The 20,025-nt window shown below is 38.2% G+C and overlaps 1 protein-coding gene across 2 annotated transcripts in view; it reads left to right on the forward strand.

Moving 5' to 3' along the window:
- The window catches only part of Ppp4r2 (protein phosphatase 4 regulatory subunit 2), a 36,921-nt gene that overhangs the window by 9,959 nt on the left and 6,937 nt on the right, over positions 1 to 20,025 (forward strand). The window contains exon 3 of one of the 2 annotated variants that reach the window (XM_051203470.1): positions 10,131 to 10,301. The exons of the other annotated variant lie outside the window; for it this stretch is intronic. Coding sequence (XP_051059427.1) covers positions 10,131 to 10,301 — 171 coding nt within the window. The remainder of the gene's footprint in view (positions 1 to 10,130; positions 10,302 to 20,025) is intronic. 2 annotated transcript variants of the gene reach the window in all.

A 20,025-nucleotide genomic window follows, 5' to 3' on the forward strand; every position in this document is an offset into this window, starting at 1 on the left:
GATGGTTCCGTGGTTATGAGCATTTATTATTGTAGAGGACCTTGTGTTTGCTTCTAAGAACTCACATGGTCTGTGTGACTCCAGTTCCAGAGGAACTGACACCCTCTTCTGACCTCCATGGGTACTGCATGCACATGATGCAAATACATACACGCAGACAAAACACGCATACTGCCAGGTAGTGGTGGTGCACACCTTTAGCTCCAAAATTCAGAAGGCAGAGGCAGGTGGATCTCTTGAGTTCCAGGAGTGAGTTCCATGGAGGACAACTAGGGCTACACATAGAGAGCTCCTATCTGGAAACAAAACCAACCAACCGCTTATACTGGTAAAATAAATCTGTTTTAAAAATTTAAAAATGTGTACTGACAATATTTTCCGTTTTTCTTCATAGGGTAACTTCATTTTGTCATTTAAGACTGTTCAAAGGACTCTTTCAACAGTCCTGTATCACTTGATGGGGATACTTTCTGAGAATCTGTTGGGAGTTGATATGTTTTGCAAACATAGGAGATTATAGTTAGTGGGTACTGTTGGTGTTTGAAGCTGCAGCTGGCATCATGCAGTTTGCTGCTATATAGTCAACTTTGCTTTAGTTAGATGTTGTCTAGCAATAAAATATATGTAGATGAGTGAGTCACATGTTCTTACCAAGTACTAAGCACTATAGTAACTGCATATGCTACATTGTTCTAAGATATACAGTGTACTTGGTTGTTGGGAAACTCACAAGACCATAGTGTGTTTATTGCAGCACATTATTTTGGTGTCCGTGCTATCATACTAGGCAATAGGAGTTTTCTCATTTCCATCGTATTCTCTTAGTGTTCTGTTGGTGGCAGAAATATAGTTATGTAGTATATGACCGAATATTTTATATGCATATTTTTTTGTGGTTTCATGTCTTTATAGAAACTTCCATGTTCCATATATGCATTGATAATTTGCTTTTACTTATGGTTTTATAGCTGAGTGGGCAGAACTTGACTTGCTTTCCAGTATGGCACACAGAGAGCTAGGTTAAAAGATAGAAGGAAAAGCTATTCTTTTACTTACAACTTCAAATGCATGTGCATGATAGTATAGATAGGTAGAGGTTGGGATTGGGCCAGGTGTTGGTCTTCAGTAGCCATGGATGGGTGGATGGATGGATGGTAGGAGTGGTATAGTGAGGGTCTCTTCTTCAGTTCTGGCTGAAACTCTCTGTGTAAACCAGGCTGGCCTAATTCAGAGACAGTTACCTGGTTCTATCTTCTCAGCATTGGTATTAAAAGTGTGTGCCATCACACTTGGCCACCTTGACTTTTGAGATAAGTTCTCACTGGGAACCTGGACTCACCAGTTAAGTTAGGTTGCTGACTATCAGCCTTAGGAATCCTGTTTACACTTATACAGCACTGGGATTACAAGTACATATCACCATGCCTGGATTTTTCTCCAGACCCAAGACAATGCTCTTAATGTTAGAAAATATATGAACCTTGACTATTTGGAGATAGTCTTATTTACTTCTCAATTTTACTTCTCAATGTCTCTATGTCTAGAATCTGTTCATTCTTTGTCGGTTTAGCTGTCATCTAGACTAGATTGTCAACGAAAACAGTGATCTTGCTTTTTAAAACCTTATTTTACTATTTTTTCTGCTTTATGAATATTTTATTAAAAAGAGGTTTAGTGCCAACCCAGGCTCATTTGGTTGTCTGTCTGATCATATCATCTGTCTGTCTCTGTCTCTGTGTGTGTGTTTAGTTTTTTATTATTTTGAAGTCTAGTTCTGGCTGGCATGGAACTTAGCAAAGAGCTTTTTACCTCTCCTTGTCATGTACTGCTGAGGTTAAAGGCATGGATTTCCTTGCTTAGTATTTTTAAAAAAATTTATTGACATTTCTATTAACCCAGAAAGAGCTTGAAATTTTTTTTGTCCTTTTTGCACCTATAGTCTGTCTTCAGCTTCCAAATACTGACATTATAGGGCTGTGCAATCATATCTGGCTCACTTTTTTTCTGGGACTGGGTTTCTCTGTGTAGTGTTGGATCTTGTCCTGGAGCTAGCTCTGTATGTAGACCAGGATGGCTTCGAACTCAGAGATCCACCTACCTCTGCCTCTTGCTTGAGTGCTGGGATTAAAGGCGTGTGCCACCACCTGGCTGACATCTGGCTTGTTTTAGATATGTATTTGGGACTAGGTGTCATTTTTTTGTAGCCACAGTAATCCTAGCACCTGTTAATGTTTCTGCCAGGCTGGCCTGGAACTTGTGATAACTTTTGTTGCTGTCTTTCAAATGCTGGGATTATAGGCATGCACTGTCACACCTACCTAGAATCATGCATTTTGTGTCATTGGCCTTCAAAATAGTAGACTTAACTGTTTCAGATTGGGCTGCTGTTATAATACAGAGGCTACATGGCTTAGTGAGCAGTTCTTTTTCTCCCAGTTTTTTAGATCGGGAAGTGTAAGATGAGGTTATCTGTTGGGGTGTTTTGTGTTGTGTGGGTCGGTCGAAGAAAGATGAAATTTTAAGGCCTATGTGGCAGCAGAAAGGTCCAGCCTCTGATGAACTGAGCTGAACCTTGAACCACCATACAAAGGCATATTTATTGTTGTTACACAAAGTTGTGTTTTGGGTAAAATATTTCCTCATACATACCAAGGTCCCTAATCTAACCTATATGTCTCTCTAAAACGCAAAGTATCATATGCCTACATGACTTTATTCCTTTATTGTGTACATTTGCAATACACAATAATCCAAGAGCCTTAGGTGTACCAGTATTGACTTGTGACCAAAGTCATGCAAAGGCTGTATTGCCCCCTCAAAAAAAACAAAAAAAAAAAAAACAAACAAAAAAAAAAAAAAAAAAAAAAAAAAAAACAGTTCTGCAAATCATGGAAAATAGTACTTGGTAGAAAAACAACTATTCACTCTAATGATGTTTACCCCAGGTACAGGGACTGCTAAATTCCTAAAACATGTATCATTAAATTAAGGTCCTGTAGTGGTGAAACTTTGTTGTCTGCCTTGTCAATATTTCTTTTTTTTCTTTCTTTCTTTCTTTCTTTTTTTTTTTTTTTGGAGACAGGGTTTCTCTGTAGTGCTTTGGAGCCTGTCCTGGAACTAGCTCTATAGACCAGGCTGGCCTCAAACTCCCAAGAGATCCGCCTGCCTATGCCTCTGCCTCCTGAGTGCTGGGATTAAAGGCCTGCACCACCAAGGCCCTGCTGCCTTGTCAATATTTCATCACATTTCAGAGAATGTCAGTTTCTCTTGTCTCTAGAGACTAACCTAATCATGAAGGTTTGTGCAGATGATGTCACATAGCCATAATTACCTCTGAAAGGCACTGTCTCCAAGTAATTGCATTGAAGTTTTAGGGTTTCAAATTATGAATGTTGTAAGATCAGATTGAGTTGTTACTTGCCACAGATTTGTGCAGTAAGTGAATCTCAAGTTTACTCATTAAATTGAAGTGTGGGTGTGTCTTATAGTTTCTACCTCTATAAAAAGATACCATGACCACAGGAACTCTCATTAGAGGAAAACATTTGATTGAGTTGATGACTTACCGTTCAGAGGTTCAGTTCTTTATATCACTGCAGGGAGCATGGTGGCATGTAGGCAGACATGGTGATGGCTACATCTTGTAGACAATAGGAAATGGTCTGTCACACTGAGCCAAGTTTGATCAAAAGAGACCTCAAAGCCCACCCCCACGGTGACAGTTCTCTAACAAGGCCATACTTCAACAAAGCCTCACTGTCCTAATAGTGCCACTCCTTATGAGCTTATGGGGGCCAATTACATTCAAACTACCCACATTGTGCATTGTTGAAGATGGCATTCTAGCAAGTGTATGCTGAATTGTGGAAACATTGTTGGTGCTCCTTCAGCTGTGTTTAAAGATATGAGAAGGGCCTGTGTGGCTTGTCAGGTATTTGGACAGCCTGTACACAACATTTGTAGTATTTTCATAATAAAGTATCAAATTTCATTTACTCTTGCTCACAACCTTAATAAGTATTTTACTGTGTCAGAGGAAACTTATAAGTTGGCTTTTCTGTTTATGTGAGATGCTTTGTACCCATTTATTCTCCTGCCTCAGCTTCTCAAGCAACTGGAATAGTGGATGTGTGTCACTAGGTCTGACTAAAAGTGTTTCGAGTAGTCCTTTGGGGGTCCAGATTAAGGTTGACAAGTGACTATGCATTGCTACTTAAAAAGTATGTTTTTTTTTCTTCATGTATATAGGGAAGGTGTGTGGGGTGTGTGTGCACACATAGGCACAAGTGCATACGTTCTTATTATGGTGTATGTTTTTTTCTCCCTCCATCTTGAAGCAGGGTTTCTTTTTCATTGTGAATACCAGGTAGGTTGGTCCTCAAGCTTGTGTTGCAAGTACCCAAGTACCATAGGGACTGGGGAGATAGATGCTCAGTGAGTAAAGTTTCAGTGTTGTTGTCTGTATTGCCTAGTTTTCCTTTCTCCCTTTCCCTTTCCTCCTGGTTTTTCAAGACAGGTTTCTCTGTGTAGCCTTGGTTGTCTTGGAACTTGCTTTGTAGACCAGGCTGGCCTCCAACTCAGATCCGCCTGCCTCTGCCTCTTTTGGGCTGAGATTAAAAGCTTGTGCTACCATTAATTGCCCTGCTTAGCTTAGCTTTTCTAACGTGTGACATATAAAAATGTTAAATTGAGATTAGCTTTATTTACCTTTATAAACTTTTCCTGTGTTTATGAATATTTAGTGAATTCTTTTTAAGATTTTGACAGTTATAAACACAACCTGACTAACGGTTTAATTCTGTAATCTCTGCTAACTAAACATTTAAATAAAATCCCCAAATGCTCCAAAATCTGAAGCTTTGAGCTAAAATGTTCAGATTTGAGGTCATGATTCTTTTTTTTTGTTTTTGTTTAGGGATGTTCAAAATGTTGTACTATTTTGGGTTAGTAGGGTTTATAGGGAAAATCATCTTAATTTGTGACTAGTTGAAGATTGTACAGAGAGCCCACATTCTCTGAATGCGAGGAGAACCTTCAAGTATTGGGCAATCTGCTAAGATAGGTGTTTAAATGGCTCTTTTGTGAGAGTGTTCTCAAAGACTTGAGTTAATGTAGTATTCCTACAACATTTAAACTATAAGAAATAAAAATTTAAATTATAGGGGCTGGAGAGGACTTGGGTGCAATTCCCAGCACCCACATGGTAGCTCACAACTGTCTGTAACTCTGGTTCTAGGGGATCAGATTCCTCCTTCTGGCCTCTGTGGGTACTGCATGCATGTGGTACTTGGGAAAGATAAATTTTTTGGGAAAGATGTTGAGTTGGCAACTCAGTGAGGCTTTGGGTTGGATGATAAGGCACCTGTAGAAGACTAAGCCACTGTAGTTGGTGGAGCTGTGTTCCTTGGGCTGCTGCCGAAAGGCTGGTTAGTTATGCTTCAGTGCTTTTCTCTCCAGTTTTCTCTCTACTACATTTCTGAGGGAGAATGTATGACTGATCCACTTGGATTAATCCACTTTTTTGGTGGGCACCATCCCACCAGAAGAAAATAGAAACAGCTGGGGAGGCCCATTCTGGTGTTTAAATCTTTCTAGAAAAGTAGAGTGTAAATGAGTTGGGAGAAATCTCCTTTGTACACAACACTGTAGCCAGCGTGCTTTCTATTCAGTTGGTTACTAAGTAAACTTCAGTCGTAGGTTGCAATTACAACACTGTTGCAGTGGGAAGAGTAGTTCCTGCCTTGGATCCAGATATATTCAGTACCTCAGTCTGCAGAAGTCTTTGAGATGGTGTTGTGTACTTAATGTTTTCATGACAAGGATGTTTCCCCCTAAAAAGAAAGGTGTTCTTATTTTTCCCCCTTTGTAGACAGGGTTTCTCTGTGTAGCTCTGGCTATTCTGGAACTCACTATGTTAGACCAAGCTGGCTGAAACTCACATTTCCTCCTGCCTCTCTGCTTTCTAAGCACTGGGAATAAAAATATGTGTCATTAAGCTGGATTAAGAAAGGTCATTTCTCATATGTTTTAGCATCAAAGTATCTGATGTTTTTAACCAATTTACAAAGTATGTTTTACTAAGTAAATTAGGTCAAGTGCCTAGGGAAGGGATCAGCAGTTTTCACTATTTGTACAAGAAGGTGAAGGAGGTTGGACTACAGTGATTAAAAGAAGTCATGAAATGTAAGACTCACTGGTAGGGGTCAGAAACTATAGATAAGACATGGAATTTTTAAATATAGGAAGATGAGAAGTGTTCTCAGAGGATTTTGTGCCCAATAGGGGAATAAGATTATCAGACAATTTTGGGTTTTCCATTTTGGAACGTTATCTATACACTATTCTCAGTGTCTTTGGATTGGATTTCAGCTCAGGTTTTTTAAAAAAGTGGCTTCCTGAGTAGTTTAATTTGCTCTTTTTAGACATGTTGAAAATCCTCACTGCTGAATTTCGAATTTAAGGCCCTGTGAAGTTTGAGTCTATGAGCATATGTCTGTTTTCCTGCTTCATTCCTTAGTTCTCTGCTACAGAATGTCCCTCATCATGGAGACTTCATGTTCCTCCATTCTGGGGATCCATCTTTAAAAGATATGCTAAGGTACCTATGGAAGACCTTCATTCCCATGTTAGATGTGCTTATGACACTTGATTTCTTCCTTAGTCATGTATGTAATTTGCTTTGATGATACTTTTTGGTTAGAGTGTGAGCTTCATGGAATTAGCTGGACCCTTTGACCTGGTTCTACAGTCTCATGGTAATGGTAGTGCGTACTTAAGTTAGTGTTTTGTTTGATGTTCTCCTGTACTTACACAGTAGTAGGGGTGTGCAGCATTTTTGAAAACTAGGCAGGGGCTTGAATAGGATGACAAAGGGCTGGAAGAGGTGACAGAACCAGATGTCTCTCCCCCTGTGGGTCATTTTGGACCTCTTGAAAACTTTGGTCTCTTAGTGAAACCCAGGTTTGAAGCAGAGAAATAATGTTAGACTGCCAGTGGAATTGTTCTATGGATGGTTGTGCTGAAACATTTTCAGTATTGTAAGGGAGAGGTGGGTGCTGTTTATTCTTTTGTTCTTATTTTTTCTTCATTGGAACCAATGATTGAACCCAGTACTCAGGCACAGCTCTGCCATTAAGCTATATTTGTAACTCCAGGCATGCATAGCTTTTATTCAGGCTAAGGAATAGTGCTTTGGAGTAAGTAATTTATTTTGAGACAGAATCTGGAACTTGATATGTACACTAGGCTGACCTCATTCTTGGAGGCCTTGCCTGTCTCCTGAGTGATAGGCTTAAAGGTGCAGGCTACCACACCCAGCTCATTGTTTTGTTTTTGAAACAGGATCTCTCCACAGGCCAGACTGGCTTTGAACTCAGAGAAATCCCTCCTGCCTTTCTAGGGCTGAGATTAAAGGTGTGCACTATCACACCTGACCTCCAGCTGTAGTGAGTTATTCACTTTGTCTGCATCTATGGCACTGACCATGCCCATTGGGGAGCATGGGTGGGGACAGGGGTGGACGTGACCTGGGGGGAACTAGGTCTTGGGGGGAGGGGCCCTTGGAGCACTCTCTTGCTTCCAGGACAGGGACAGAGCATCCAGAGGCATCTTTGGGTCCAGGAACCTGCTGGTGTTCATCTGTCTCTATTGTAAGTTATTTCTCCCTGAATAAACATCTATTCAGTTTGTTTTTCCTGATTCTTATTAAACCGTGATACCCAGCTATTGTTCTTTATATATTTTAAAGATATAAGGAGTGTTTTTTTTTTTTTTTTTTTCCCCAAGATGTAGGGGAAAGGTGTTAGTAGTGATTGAGGAATTTTATTTCATGAGATGATTCTGGCTGGGACTGTTGATGGGAAAAATCAGTTCTGTATTGGGTACAGTTAGCAAAGTGTAAACATGAAATACACGATTTAATGGATGAGTCTAAGAAATTAGATCTAATTGACATACAAAGGTATAAAAATGACACTGAGGGAAATTACTCACTGTACATAGAAAAGAGGTAAGTTGAACTCAAGAGTTGCCACATTGAATGATAACCTTGCAGAATGCTCCTGCTAGAGCAGGGAAGTTGAGGTGTGTGAGTTAACCACTGGAGGTTACTGATCTTGATAGGACAAACTAGATTTAGTGATAGAGCTGAAAGCCTGATTGGGAGATATCACTAGGAATTTCACTACATAGGGCAGTGAAGAAATGAGGTAGGAACTAGGAAAGGGGAAGAGTAATGAAAATTATGTTGGTGGGGGAAGATTGCTCATTGTCATACGTAGGTGAACATGAATACATAGATTATCAGGAGATATATATGAGAAAGTAGCTGGGCATTTCCTCTCTATGCTTACAGTCTTACATTACCATGCCCAATTTATGCAGTGCTAGGGACCAAGCTCAGGGCAGAGCATATGCTAGGTGAGCATTCTACTAACTGGGTTCCATCTCCAGCCCCAGATTTAAAGCATAGAACCAAACAAAACTGAACTTCTGATAGTACCGTCAGTGTGATTTGGTGCTGCTTCAGGATTTCTTTGAGGTTACCATCAATTCCATCCAGCATTGCTTTCAGTGTTGTTAACACAACTATACACAGTGAAGGGGGCTGATGATAACACAGTGAGGATGCCTAATTCCTGACTCACATCTGATGTAGCTCCTGAATCACAACTGGAAACTACACTCCTAGTTTATAGGACTGCTAGAGAGTCACATGTAGCAAATTAACACTCTTTTCTGTAATTATGTTTAGTGAGATCACTCTGCACAAGAAAATAGGTGGCATCCCTAACTTTTGTATTTCCTAGAAATTAGACTGTTCAGGTATCATCTTAACATTTTTTTCTTATTAATGTTAAAATGTAAGGGAAGGATTAAAAGATTTGGTACTATTCCAGGAGAGACATGAACAAACTTCTACTCACCCTTGGTCAGGAACCATTGTCAGACCAAATAGTAAGAACATCACCAAAGTCTACCTTGATGAGCACTGGCTCAGTTTATATTGACTGGTTGTTTGTGAGTCAGTGTTGGTTGGTCTGAAGAGACACCATGACCACAGCAACTTTTATAAAAAAAAAAAAAAGTTTTTTATAAAAAAAGCCTTAATTTTAGGACTTGCTTTCATTTTAGGCAGTGGTTTACAACCTTCCTAATGCTGTGCTTATGTTGTAGTGACCCCAACCATAACACTTATTTTCATTACTATTTTACAATTGTAATTTTGCTACTGTTGTAAATGAATCATAACAGGAATATCTGTGTTCTCCAATGGTTTTAGGCCATTCCTATGAAAGTGTTGACACTCCCCCCACTTGCAACCCACAGGTTGAGAACTGGTGGTTTAGAGGTTTAAGTTCATTATCAGCTTGGCAGGAAACACAAATGCAGGCAGATAGGGTGTTGGAGAAGGAACTGAGAGTTCTACTATATAATGACCCACAGACAGCAGGAAGAGAGGGACACTGGGCTTGGCTTCAGTGTTTGAAACCCCAGGAACATACTTCCTCCAATAACGCCACACTTCCTAATCCCTGTCAAGTACTGCCACTCCCTAATGACCAAATTTATTCAAATATATGAGCCTATGGGGTCATTCCTATTCAAACCTCTACACACTGGTGTTACTTAAAGGAATATGGATGACATGTTAATTACAAGAGCAGAAGTGACTCTAAGGCAGTTTTATCATCAAAAGTCAACCCCAGCATGCCTGTCAGTTTACAAAACCTGGAAATAGGGAATACACTGTGCCATTTGTAGCCAGTCGAGGAGGTCAGAGAATGTTTCTAGGAAGCGGATCTGGTCCGAGCATCTTCTAGGTTACTCAGCTTGTAATAGACAACTTCTGAACTGTAAGTGAGCCACCACAATTTTCCTTTATAAGAGTTGCTGTGGTCATGGTGTCTCTTCACAGCAATAGATACCCTAAGACACTAAATCTCTCAGGTGTTGGAATTAAAGATATAAGCCACCAAATGTGGCGTATTATGTACTTTTAATGGTGAGAGATTTTCCTAGTCTATGTAAGCATAATAGTGTGGAAATTTAAGCATCTTTATAATGTCTGTGTTTAGTGTTAAGTAATTGCAAGGGTAATTGTTAATGTTTTCTTACTTTTTTCTTTATAGGATTCAGTGGTCCCAATTTAAAGGTTATTTTATTTTCAAACTGGAGAAAGTGATGGATGATTTCAGAACTTCAGCTCCTGAACCAAGAGGTCCTCCCAATCCAAATGTTGAATATATTCCCTTTGATGAAATGAAGGAAAGAATACTGAAAATTGTCACTGGATTTAATGGGTATGGACATAATAATAATATTTTAAAGATTTAATTTTAACCACATAGATGTTATTTCTATAACGTTTGCTCTATCTGGTTGGTAGTTGACTCTTGTAATCTAGTGCTTTTTTTGTTTATTTATTTCCCAAGACAGGGTTTCTCTGCGTAACAGGTCTGGCTGTCTTGGAACTCTTTTTGTTGTTGACAAAGCTGGCCTCAAACTCAAAGATCCACCTGCCTCTGCCTCCCAAGTACTGGTATTAAAGACCTGTACCATCACCACCCCCACCACCCAGATGTGCTTGCCAAGTTTTGGCTCATAGTTTCCTTTATTTTTTATTTTATTAATTAATTTATTTTTGAGACTGGGTTTCTATAGCTTTGGAGGCTGTCCTGAAACTCTGTCTCCTGAGTGCTGGGATCAAAGGCGTGCATTATCACTGCCCAGTTTGGTTCATAAATATTTTAAATGTTCACAATCTTCATTGAAAAAGACTTGACTGATTTTTATGAGTTTCAGGGATATTCATACTTTATACATGCATTTATCAAGATAGCAGCAACATTCTTTTATCAAGAAATATTTTAATTTTTTCCCTTGGTATTATCTTGATATTTGGTGAAGACTTATTTGTACTCAAGAAGTTTATTTGTTTTAGAGTTTGACTTACCCTTTCTCTCAATAACTAAATGTTTTTAATCTTTTGTGAAACCCTGAAAACACCAGGAACACTAAATGAATATGATACTTTAAAAATGTTGCTGTGTTTCCTAGTATTCATTGCGTTCCCATTTAGAACTTACACTTACTGAAGGAATGGCGTGTTTGTGAAAAGTTGAGTTGTTGAGTATTGCATTTGGCACTAGTAATTTCAAACGTGACAACAGTATGAAATACAATGAACTGGGTTTCTGTTAGTAAGGTCCTGCTGATTGGTAGGTGTTACATTGTATGTTGTAGGTTTTAATTGTATGTTTTTATACCACAAATGGCATGATTCTTTTTGGGAACTGGGATTTGAGACAGGGTCTTAATAAGTAGCCCTGGCTGGCCTTGAATTCACAGAGATCCACACTGCCTCTTTGTTCCTGTTGGCACTAAGACCACACCACCATTCTCAGCTTCTTATTTCCATTGTAAGTTTAGGAATTTGTATACAATATATACAATATAAGAAGCTTAAGCTCTGGCATTAGGTCTGTTACTGAAACTTTTTCTGGAAGATACCCTGTTGTCCTTTAGTTATTTAACCATTTGCCTATTCATTATGACTTCAATTGAGGTTCTTTTAAAAGCACATATGGAAAAGAAGCCACATGTTAAGTGTGTTATATATGTTGCATAAGATTTATTCTTGAGCTGGTTATATGTAGCATAAACTTTCTTTGTAGAATATTTGTATCACACACAGTATATAAACATTCCAAATATATGGGAGTTAAAATGAATTATACCACTGCATATTGAGCTAATTTACAAATTAGTAAGAGCAAACATTCTTAATTAATTCTATTAGACTAGATAATAGATAAGTAGGTTATTAGATAAAGTTAAAATATTTATGATTTAACATGTTAAAACATGTATTCATCTACTTTAGATGATTTGAACAGTCATTAAATGCCTAAGCATACTTAAAAGTAATTGCTCTTAAGGTGTTTTTCATCTTTGAGCCATAAGCATTTTAATTCCAGTTTTCAGAATGTCTGTTGGGTTATTTACTCTAATTAGGCAGAATTTAAGTTTAATTAGTGTTACATTATGAATTTTCATTTTATATCTGCCTTTTTGGTCTATAATTATATATTGATATATTGAAACACAGTGGTCTTTGTTTTCAAGTTTTGAATAAAGGTGTTGATGGTTTTTAAAATCATGTTTTTAAAAAATATTTTGTGTGTGCCTGTGTGTATGCTAATTTGTACAGTGCCTATGGCCACCACAGGTTCTGTAATACTGTCTTCTTCCAGATAGTTGTGAGCCGCTATGTGGGTGTTGGGAATTGAACCCAGGTCCTCAGGAAGAGCAGCCAGTGCACCACTAACCAATCTTTCCAGTCCCAACACATTCTTTATAAAAATTCAAAAAAGAAAGGGGGAAAAATGCTGTCTTTTGTGATTCTGTTTTCTAATTCATAAATAGCTTATAATATACCTTTCTCTAGGGGTGTGTGTGGTAGGTAAATGAAGTTGGGGAGCAGTGCTGTGAGTCATGCTTGTTTGTAGTGTGTATTATACAATACAGGCCACCTTCTGTTGATTTCCTCTAGGTAAGAGCATATCACACTTAAACAGGTTCCCCCTCGACACACCAATCGGTGTCTCTGGAGATTGGAATGAACCCTTCGCAAATTCTGGGCCAGCACTGTACCGCTCAGCTACATCCTAGCCCTGTGACAGAACGTTCATTTATTCCTCTGTGTAATAACTATAGTTACTATAGTTTTTTTTTTATATTACTGTTTATGGTTTTTCACAGTTTTATGTACATCTCTGTCTACACTTGATGTTCCAGTTTGTGTTTTTGTGAAATACAATGGCATCCCCCCCCCCCCATGTGTTAGTAGCCCTTTTATTAATTGCTTTTTGTTTTTAAGTTTTTGGAACTTTTTCTTTTGTGTGTGGGTATTTTGTCTGCATGTGTGTCTGTGCACCACATGCGTGTATGGTGCCCTTGGAGGTCAGGATGAGGTGTCAGATCTCCAAGGACTGTAGTTAGGAATGTTTGTGAGCTGCAGTGTATGTGCTGGGAATCAGACCCAGGCCTTCTGCAAGAGGAACAGCCATTCCTCTTAACTGCAAAGCCATCTCTCCAGCCCTGTTTGTTTTACTGTTTTGCTGTACTTATAGTTTTTAAAGGCTGTATGTAAATTAGATGCCTTATAATATCTTGACACAGATTAAGTCATTTTAATAAATTTTGAGTATGTAATTTTTTGCTCTTTGAAGTACAAGTTGTCCACCATGTTATTTTATTTTTTTCTTTTATTGAAATTATTTTCTGATTTTGTCTTTTCATCCCTATCCACACCTTTTCCCTTTTGTCTCTCCTGAGAAACAAACTGACATCTAAGGAATAATAGTAAAATAAGATAAAAACAAACAAATTGCAGTAGGACAAAAGAAAAAGCACAAGAAACACATAGATGCAGAGACACAAAAATTCACACATAGGATTCCCATGTAAACACAGAACTGGAAACCATAATATATATTCAAAGAACCTGTGAGATATACATACATACATACATACATACATACATACATACATGCCTCAAACAACTTTATGAGACAACTTCCAAAGATTGGGTTTGTTTTGTATTGCCCTTCTGCTGGACATGGGGTCCTACCCTTGGTTTGTTTTCCCCAGTAAGACTCCCCTGGAGAAAAAAACTAGCTTTTGGTTAGTGATCAAGGTGTGTATCCATTTCTCAGTTCTAGCACCTTATGCTGTATTTAGTTCTAGTACTTCTGCTGTGTTTAGAAGGCCTTAATCCCACCTGGCTCTTTATATTCTTTCCATTTCCTCTTTTGCAGAGTTCCCTGAGCCCTAGGGGAAGAAATTTGATTGATAGAGCCATCCCATTTAGAGCTGGTGTTGTAAGCTCTCTCACTCTCTGCACATTGACTGGCTGTGGGTCTCTGTATTTGTTCCCATCTGCTGCAGTAGAAAGCATCTCTGGTGATGGTTGAGCAAGGCACTGACTGACCACAGTATTACTGGTGGTCATTTTATTGTTCCTTTAGCAGCCAATAATATGTGGGTTTCCCCTAGTCATCTGGGCTATCTAGTCTCAGGTTCTTGGCCAGACAATTAGGTGTGGGTTCCTTCTATGGATGGGCCTTAAATTGAGCCAAGCTCTGTGCCGCTACTGCACCAGTGTGTCTTGGGGTCAGGTCACCATTGTAGATTGCAGGGTTTGTAACTGGGTTGATGTCTACCTTTCTCCTTTGGTAGGGTACAGAGTATTTTCTAATGTCATGAACACTAGTCAATGGGGGTGAAGGTGATAGGTAGTGCCGTGTCAACTGTGTTCAGTGATTTGTGTATGTGTTGTCTTCAGCAATAGGGTCTAAGCATCATTTTGTAGAGAGCAACCAATAGCCTGGGTTCTTTGGAGGCGTCTATGGGGACCCTGTGGCCAGCAACTCTATTAGATGTAATCCATCCCTAGAACTGGAAGTTTCATTTGGTGTGGAGAGATGTGTAATTGGGCTTTTTTCTCTTCCATTGTTTGTTGATTCCATTTAGAGTTTCATACGGCCTTTAGTTTTTGTCTCTTCTGATATCTTTTCTCTTCCCTCCCTTCTTCTTCCTTCCCATTTGATCCGTACTTTAGTAAAATTTGAGTATTTTTTTTTTTTTTTTGCTCATTGAACTGCAAGTTGTCCACTCACTTTTCCTTTTTTTTTTTTTTTTTTTTTTTTTTTAATTAGGATCATATTTTTTTAAGTTGTTTTTTGCTTTCGATTACAGGAATGGTTAGCTTCTGGTGATAACTGACTTTAAAATAAGGCATTAGAAGACTGAAGTAGACATCTAGACTGATAGGTTTTTAGATGTGCACTGAGAACTTGGGTGGTGGTTTTTTTGTATGTGTGCTGCATGTGTGCATCTCTTCTAATCTTGTGTACTAGTTTGTACTTTTATAAAAGCATTTGTTTTTTTTATCCTTTGTGGATTACATACAGATTTAAAACAGGTTTGCTGTTTGCTTTATCATTAACATCTGATTGTTTTCATGGGACTGAAGGAATGGGTCCTTTGTTACTTTGTTCTTTATTTAGCGGGATACTTTATTATTGCTTCTTATATTGTGTGTAAAGTGTTTAGTCTGCACGCATGGAAGAATAGTCACCTGACACCTGTGGAGATTAGAAGAAGGTCTGATCCCCTGGAATTGGAGTTACAGACAGTTGTGAACCATCATGTGGATATGGTGAACCAACCCAGGTCCTTTGCAAGAACAGCAAGTGCTGTTAGCTGCTGAGCCATCTCTAGACCAGTGAGTCTATTTGTTAAAATGTACTTTTTTTTTTTTCTCTCCCCTTTCAGAGTGTAATAAGTTGAGAATTGGAGTAATTCGGTACTAACTCCTCATGCTGTTCCTTCACCTTGTCTTGTGATGATAGTGTTGGTTAAATTAATTAGGTTACTATGGGCACTCAGATGATTAACTTGGTTAAAGGCTTTCACATACTGTAGATTGATTTTTGGGATGTGGACTGATACAAATATTAATGTACTTGGAACCTTGGCTTTTTGCCAATATTGAAAGAGGCTCATTGTTCATTTACTGTTCAGCCTTGTTGTAGAAAGAACATAATGCTTCAAGGAAACTTTTGTTTCTGAATTGAGATAATATAATAGGAACCTATCCAGCTTTTATTTGAGACAGTATCGTGTAGGGAGCAAGTGTGTTTTACATAGTAAGGGTCCTGGGAGTGGTGAGTGCTGATGGTGTGCAGAGAATGTTCCCTGAGCTTTCCTTCCTGGATGTCTATGGCCTGAAGGTGGGCTCTCCTACAGAGACTGTTCCTATTAAGATTAGCTAAAACCACCTCCTTGTTCAGCTGTAAATAATAAACATACTGAGCTTCCTGAGTGCTATAGTTTCTCTATCCTAGACCATCCATTTCTAGCTTTCTGTGTTGCTGTGTTCATGTTTTTACTAGTACCTTGCAAGGATGCAACAGCATCTTATTATTGTCTCACTGTGTATCTCTGTCTGGTCTGGTATTCACGGATCCATCTGCATTTCTCCCAAGAGCTGATTTTAAAGTTGTGACCTCACCACATCCAGCTTTTCTTCAGTTTTTGATGATAGATATTTAATTTAATTTAGGTTCCATTAGATAGTTTGTCAGACTGAGTAGAAAAGACATAAACTGCATTGCTACACAAAAGTGAAAGGCTCTTTTATTTTTAAAAAATTCATATATAAGTACTGTAAGTACATAATTTCCACCCCTCCCTCTCTTCCTGTGGTCCCCATTCTCAAATGCATGACCTTTTAAATTATGTGTGTATGTAAGTATACACAGCATATTGAGTTAGTGTTCTCCTTTATGTGTATACAGCATACTGAGTTGATTTAATGTTGCTATATGTATATGTGTTTAGGGATTGGATAATTTATCAGAGAGCTCATTCCTAGAGGAGACTGGTTTTTCTCTTCTTGCATCCATTTTTTACTGTTAACTATTTTATGTGCTTAAGTGTAGGTTAAGTGTACCATATGCCTTAAGGCCAAAACCCAGGCCTTCTGCAAGAGCAATAAGTGCTCTTAACCATGGGACCTGTTTGTCCATGGCACTTCATCTGGGGAAGGGTCTTTTATATCCCCCACCCATGTAGGCACATCAACTGATGTTATACAGCTCTTGATTGAACACCAATATTAAGACTTAATGATGCAGCTTCCTTGTGTCTAGAAGACACTGTTCAGCAGGTTTCTTGGTTCTCTGGCTCGTGCAGTCTTTCTACTACATCTTGAGTCTTAGGTGTAAGGCTTACATTGTAAATGTTGTACTTTATATTTTGAATATTTGTGCATTTCTGTAATGGCTTCAATTTGCTATTAAAAAAAAGAAATTTCTTTGATGAGGGGTGAGAGCTACACTTGTAGGTATAAAAATACTTAAAATACAGTTAGAAATTATGCTGGTTTAGGAACATGGCAATGGAAGGTTCTCCTCAAGGGCCCATAACTGTGGATCAGCTATGGGTAGTTAACTAGGTTTATAGTAACAAGCATGAATTCTCTATTTATCCAGCCTTCGGTCCAATTACACAGCTATTGGTTAGGCTCAGGGGAAAATGTGCTACTATTCAACCATTGGCGATACCTTGCTGGGCCAGTCATTGTGTTCTGTAGGGTTTACAGCTTGGCAGTCTGTATAACACCTTTGGATATCACAAGTCCTCAGGAGGGCAGCTTCCAGGTCGGTTCTTTTCTATTCTACCAAGTCCTGTGTCTGGAGTGTGTGTGGTATCCTTAGCAGTAGTGTTTTACCTTCACATTCTGCCTGGCTAGCAAAGGGAAATACTGAGTGGACAGATTCCCCTGAACAACTCGAAGGAGGGTTTTCCCTGCTTGACACGGTGGTTTTTGTTAGTTTATGTCTCTTGGAGAACATTATCATCCCATTATACACATAGATTTATATGATTACATGCAATTTTAAGCAAACAAAGTGATTTCAGGTCTCCTTAGTATTACTGACCGCTCTTAATTCCTCCTTTTGTATAGCCTTTCTTCTTCCCCTCCCCTGTTACAGTTCAGTGTCCTATTTTGCCCCTCTAGAGCTCCTTTTCACCACACTCCATGGTCCCCTTTTATTCTGCTGGTTTCTGTGGTTATTCCAGTTTTTACAGTCACATCTAATGATTCAGAACTTAAGAGAGGACATGTGACATTTGCCTTTCTTAACTCGTGCAGTGTTGTATTTTCTAGTTCCATTTATCTGCAAAGGTCATGGTTTCATTTTTTCTTTACTTACCACATCTTGGTTAATGCATTCATCAGTGGAGAGACATCAGTTGGTGGTTTCCATTTCCTCACAGTTGTTACTAGAGCCTTAGTGAACATGTAGTATCTGTGGAGTAGGAGGTTGAATACTCTGGACATACCAAGGGGAGTGGGGAAGCTGGGTCATATGAAGATGTACTTTTAGCTTTTTGAGATTTCTCCACATTGAATTTTCAGGGGCTTCACGAGTTAGCAATCCCACCAACATTAGTTGTTTTCTTGACCTTAGCCATTCTGACTGGGGTGAGATGAAAACTCATTGTTTTAATTTGCATTTCCTTAGTTGCTAAGGATATCAAACACATTTACAGATAGTTCTTAAATGTTTTTATTTCTTTTGAGAATTCTGCTCAGGTGGTGACCCATTTTTAAATTGGGTTGTAATTCTTGGGTCCCCCCTCCAATATATTTCGGATATTAATTTTTCAGATGTATAGCTGACAGTAGTTCTCTCCCACTTTGAGGGTTTCCTCTTCACTGGATTGATTGTTTTATTGTATAGAGGCCTTTTAGTTTTGTAGTCCCATTTACCAATTATTGGGCTGAATTCTTGAAGACCTTGTAGGCATTGGTTCATTTGGAGTTGATTTTTTTAAGTAGGGTAATAGATAATGGATCTAATTTTATTCGTTTACATGTTGAAGATGTTGTCTTTATCAATTATGGGACAAATAATTATATATGTGCACACATTTGGGTCTGTTGTTTTGTTTTATTGATCTACATGATGTTACTTATTTTGGTGTTTCCTAATAAGATGTCTGCTTATCTTTTTATTCAGGTTGTAGGTGCTATATTTTGCATTGTCTTGTGGGTTTTGTTTCTGGATATGTGAGGCAAATGCTATAGCTTTCCTTCTACATTCTTTGGTAGAATATTCTTCACTTTTAGGTTTGACTGATGATTGAATAGAGATAAGGCCTTGGATTTAAATCAGAAAACACTTATTAAAACATTTATTATGCACAACATTTCCTTTAAACATTTTCTAAATCTTACACTGATAGAAGAATGCAAAAATAGTGTCTATGTTAAGAATGTGTGATTTGCTGAGTGTGGTAGCACATGTCTTTAATCCTAGAGCTAGACAGGCAGAAGGGGCAGATACCTGAGTTCGAGGTCAGCTTGATCTACAAAAGTGAGAATTAAGTGTAGTTTATCCAATGAGAAACTTACTATGATTTCTGTCAAATGTGTGGTACAGGGAAAATGTCATTATCACATACTAGCTGTATTGCTGTAGGGTAGACTGTTGTATGAAAACGAAGACCTTGAGAATATGTGAATGTGAGGCTTTGCAATTATCTTCATAAGCTGCATAAGTAGATTTTAAAGAAAAACTGAAATTCAAAGATGAATGTACATACATTTTCACAGCATTTGTTACATTCAGTACTTAAAACATTACAGTTAATTGTGATTCTGATGATTGCTAATAATTTTGTGAGCCCAAACCCTTTTTAAAAATTATTTTTACATGTATGGTTGTTTTGCCTTCATTTATGTCTTTGTGTCTCCTGTGTGCCTGGTTCCAGTGAGACTAGATGATACTGGATCCCCTGGGATTAGAGTTGCAGAAACTGTGATCCGCTATGTTAATATGGGTGCTGGTATCAAACCTGAGTCCTCTGGAAGAGCAGCCATTGCTCTTAACTGCTGAACTATCTTTCAGGGTTCCTCAAAACTCTTTGTAAAATGAATATTGTTCCAAGACTTTCCAGTCTTTTGTATTTGCTCTGATTAAGGGAAAATTACATTCTGGTAAAAGTGTTTGGTATAGTTAACCCCAAAATTCTTACCAAAATAAAGTTTGACTAAATTCATAGGTTATATATAAAGTTGTAGTAATGGAACAGAGTCATATTTAAAATACTTTGGCATTAGACTAATTCATTATACTCTATATAGTAACAAAATGGTTTATGATGTTCAGTAAAATGTTTGGTTGCAAAAGCATGCTTGAGAAAACATTGTTTATGATTTAATCTGACAGTTATTATTTGTGTTACCTCTCTTGTAAAGTTCAAATCGAGCAGTCAGAATTTAGACTATTACATCAATTTTTTTTTTTCAGAATGAGTTTTGATACATCGTTTTCAGTATTCCTTTATATTGATGTGACTCTTGAGCGTTCATTCAATGTGGCTTAACACATGGGGATTCCACAAAGCTGTCACTGTGAAGTAATGTTCTAGTTTCTTACACTTACC

The sequence above is a fragment of the Phodopus roborovskii genome, unplaced genomic scaffold (assembly GCF_943737965.1).
Source record: "Phodopus roborovskii unplaced genomic scaffold, PHOROB, whole genome shotgun sequence".
NCBI lineage: Eukaryota > Metazoa > Chordata > Mammalia > Rodentia > Cricetidae > Phodopus > Phodopus roborovskii.